The 2,585-nt window shown below is 64.6% G+C and overlaps 1 protein-coding gene across 1 annotated transcript in view; it reads left to right on the forward strand.

Moving 5' to 3' along the window:
* The window catches only part of ZBTB48 (zinc finger and BTB domain containing 48), a 4,415-nt gene that overhangs the window by 794 nt on the left and 1,036 nt on the right, over positions 1–2,585 (forward strand). The window contains exons 2-6 of the mRNA XM_026862964.1: positions 249–387; positions 754–846; positions 1,096–1,182; positions 1,508–1,662; positions 2,175–2,409. Of these exons, the coding sequence (XP_026718765.1) occupies positions 249–387; positions 754–846; positions 1,096–1,182; positions 1,508–1,662; positions 2,175–2,409 (709 nt within the window). The remainder of the gene's footprint in view (positions 1–248; positions 388–753; positions 847–1,095; positions 1,183–1,507; positions 1,663–2,174; positions 2,410–2,585) is intronic.

Below are 2,585 nucleotides of genomic sequence, written 5' to 3' on the forward strand. Positions count from 1 at the left end.
CGGGTGCCGTCAGACGCGGCACGAGCTCGTCTGCCAGGGGCCAGCCTTAGTCCTGCGGAACAGAGGCACCAGCAGCTTCCCTGCGCTCTGACGCCATCAGCAAAGCCGGTGTAAAAGGCGGATTTTGGGTGGATGTTGGCGCTGGGGGATGTAAAAGCTGCCTGGTCCTGCCCTGTCCTGTCCCAGTTCCCTCCCAGTGTCCTCGCCAGGGCTGTTGGCGTGTCTCCGCCGTCGGGCTCGCAGTGACGGGTGCTCTCTGTTCCTGCTCTCCCCAGGAAGCACACTGGAGAGAAGCCCTTTGAGTGTTCCAAATGCGGCAAGTGTTATTTTAGAAAAGAGAATCTCCTGGAACATGAAGCCAGAAATTGCATGAACCGATCGGAGCAGGTACGTCCGGGAGGCTGCTGCTGGCGGGCTGTGAAGCGGCTGCTGTTTCGCAGGAGCAGGCCACAGTCCCTGTCCCGCTCAGATACGAACAAAACCCCCTCGCCCCCCTGCCAGCAGCTGTAGCACAGCCAGGAGCCCCCAGCCCGCTGCCAGCGGGGACGGCAGCAGCTTTTGTCTAATTTCCCAGACAGCTCTCCTTTGCTCTGTTTTTCCCAGCGCACCAGGATACTCTTTGTACCGTAAAAGACCCCGATCTCTGCGGGTGCGGGTTAAACGTCACCGCCAGGTCCCGGCGCTGGCCCGAGCCGCGGGCTCGCATTGGACTCTCGGCTCTGCAGATGCCGACGCCTCCCCCGTCTCTTGCAGGTTTTCACGTGTTCGGTCTGCCAGGAGGTGTTCAAGAGGCGGATGGAGCTGCGGCTGCACATGGTGTCACACACGGGGGAGATGCCGTACAAGGTCAGCGACGTCCCTGCACAGCACGGAGGAAGAGGGCACGAGCCTTTCTCTTTGGGGCAGCCTGTCGGGGGCCGGGCGCACCGCTGAGGGTCGTTCCCAGTCTCCAGCCAGAAGGAGCTCCAGGGCCTTCTGCGGCCTCACCAGGATTTGTGCTCCCCTGCCCGGCACGCTGCCGGTCCTCCCCTCACACCAGAATCGCTGTTTGGGGGCGGCTGGAAGCTGACCCCCCCGCCTTCTCCTGCCTTTCAGTGCTCCTCCTGCGCCCAGCAGTTCATGCAGAAGAAGGACCTGCAGAGCCACATGATCAAGCTGCACGGCGCGCCCAAGCCCCACGCGGTAAGGGAGGGGAGCAGGTGGGCTGCGGGACGTTGAGGGGGAATTGCCCCGCGCTCAGGCCTGGCCTAGGGAATGGGGCCCCTTCAGCGAGGCGGGGAGCTCCAGAGCTGCTGGAAACCGGTTTTTGGTGTACAGGAGCAGCCCTTGTCATTTTTTTGGCTGGTCCAACCAAGTACTGAGCAGCATTTAGCCTTTGTCGGGCTGCCTCGTCCCACGAGGCGCCTCGGAGCCGGGGGGGCCGCCACAGGGAGCGGGGATGGGCGGGTCTGTGGCGGGCGTTCCCGGGCGAGCTGCCTAACCCCACGCTCCTTCTGTGGCCTTGCAGTGCTCGACCTGCTCCAAGTGCTTTCTGTCTCGGACAGAGCTGCGCCTGCACGAGGCCTTCAAGCACCGGGGAGAGAAGCTGTTTGTCTGCGAGGAGTGTGGGCACAGGGCCTCGAGTCGCAACGGCCTGCAGATGCACATCAAGGCCAAGCACAGGTAGGATGTGACCCGCATCCTCCCCCGCGGGCCCAGCGGGGCGCTGCTGGGGAGGGGAGGGCGCTGGAGGGCGGCGAGCACCCTCACCCCGGCAGTGCTGGGCTGAAACTTCTTCCAGAAATCTGGTGCGGGGCCAGGCAGCGGCCTGCTTTTCGCCCTTCCAAAGGAAGCATTGGCGCTTCCTCCAGGCGTATGGCTGTAGCCACAGAGGCGACGATCAGAGCCCATCAGCCCGGCTCATTTGTGCTCCTGAAGGGGCGAGTGCGCACCAGGGGCTGCTCTCCGTGCCGCGCCGCAGCCTTCTGTTTCCTGGGCTGGTTATAACCCCTGAGGCGGGGAGGAGTCTCCAGCTCGTGAGCCTGTGGCTGCAGAACAGCATTTGTGGGCCACCAAAATACTTGAGTTTGAGATGGGCTGAATCAGGATTTAATTCAAGAGCCCTGGGCGGGGAGCAGCGGCGAGCCCGAGGCTGGCACAGGCGGAGGTGAAGGTAACGTTTGCCCTGCCTGCAGGAACGAGCGGCCCTATGTCTGCGAGTTCTGCCACCACGCCTTCACGCAGAAAGCCAACCTCAACATGCACCTGCGCACGCACACCGGCGAGAAGCCCTTCCAGTGCCACCTCTGCGGCAAGACCTTCAGGACACAAGGTACCCCCGGGCGCGCGGCTGGGGCTGGCAGCCGCGGCAACACCCGCCCTCTCCTGCCCGTTCCCCCCCGGAGCAAAGCCCCGCTCGGGAGCACACGCTGACGCCGGGGAGGGCGCGTTCCCGCTCTCCCCGTTACACCTCCTGGCACGGCAGGGGAAGGCAGTGCTGAGCCTGCCCCAGTAAGGCTCAGCCCGACCCAGCAGGCCGCTGCTTGCTCTGAGCCGTCCAACCCAGCGGGGCACACGGAGCGGCCGCGCGGTCTCGGGGCCCGTCC

The sequence above is a fragment of the Athene cunicularia genome (genome assembly GCF_003259725.1).
Source record: "Athene cunicularia isolate RWA chromosome 21 unlocalized genomic scaffold, athCun1 chr21_part1, whole genome shotgun sequence".
Lineage (NCBI taxonomy): Eukaryota > Metazoa > Chordata > Aves > Strigiformes > Strigidae > Athene > Athene cunicularia.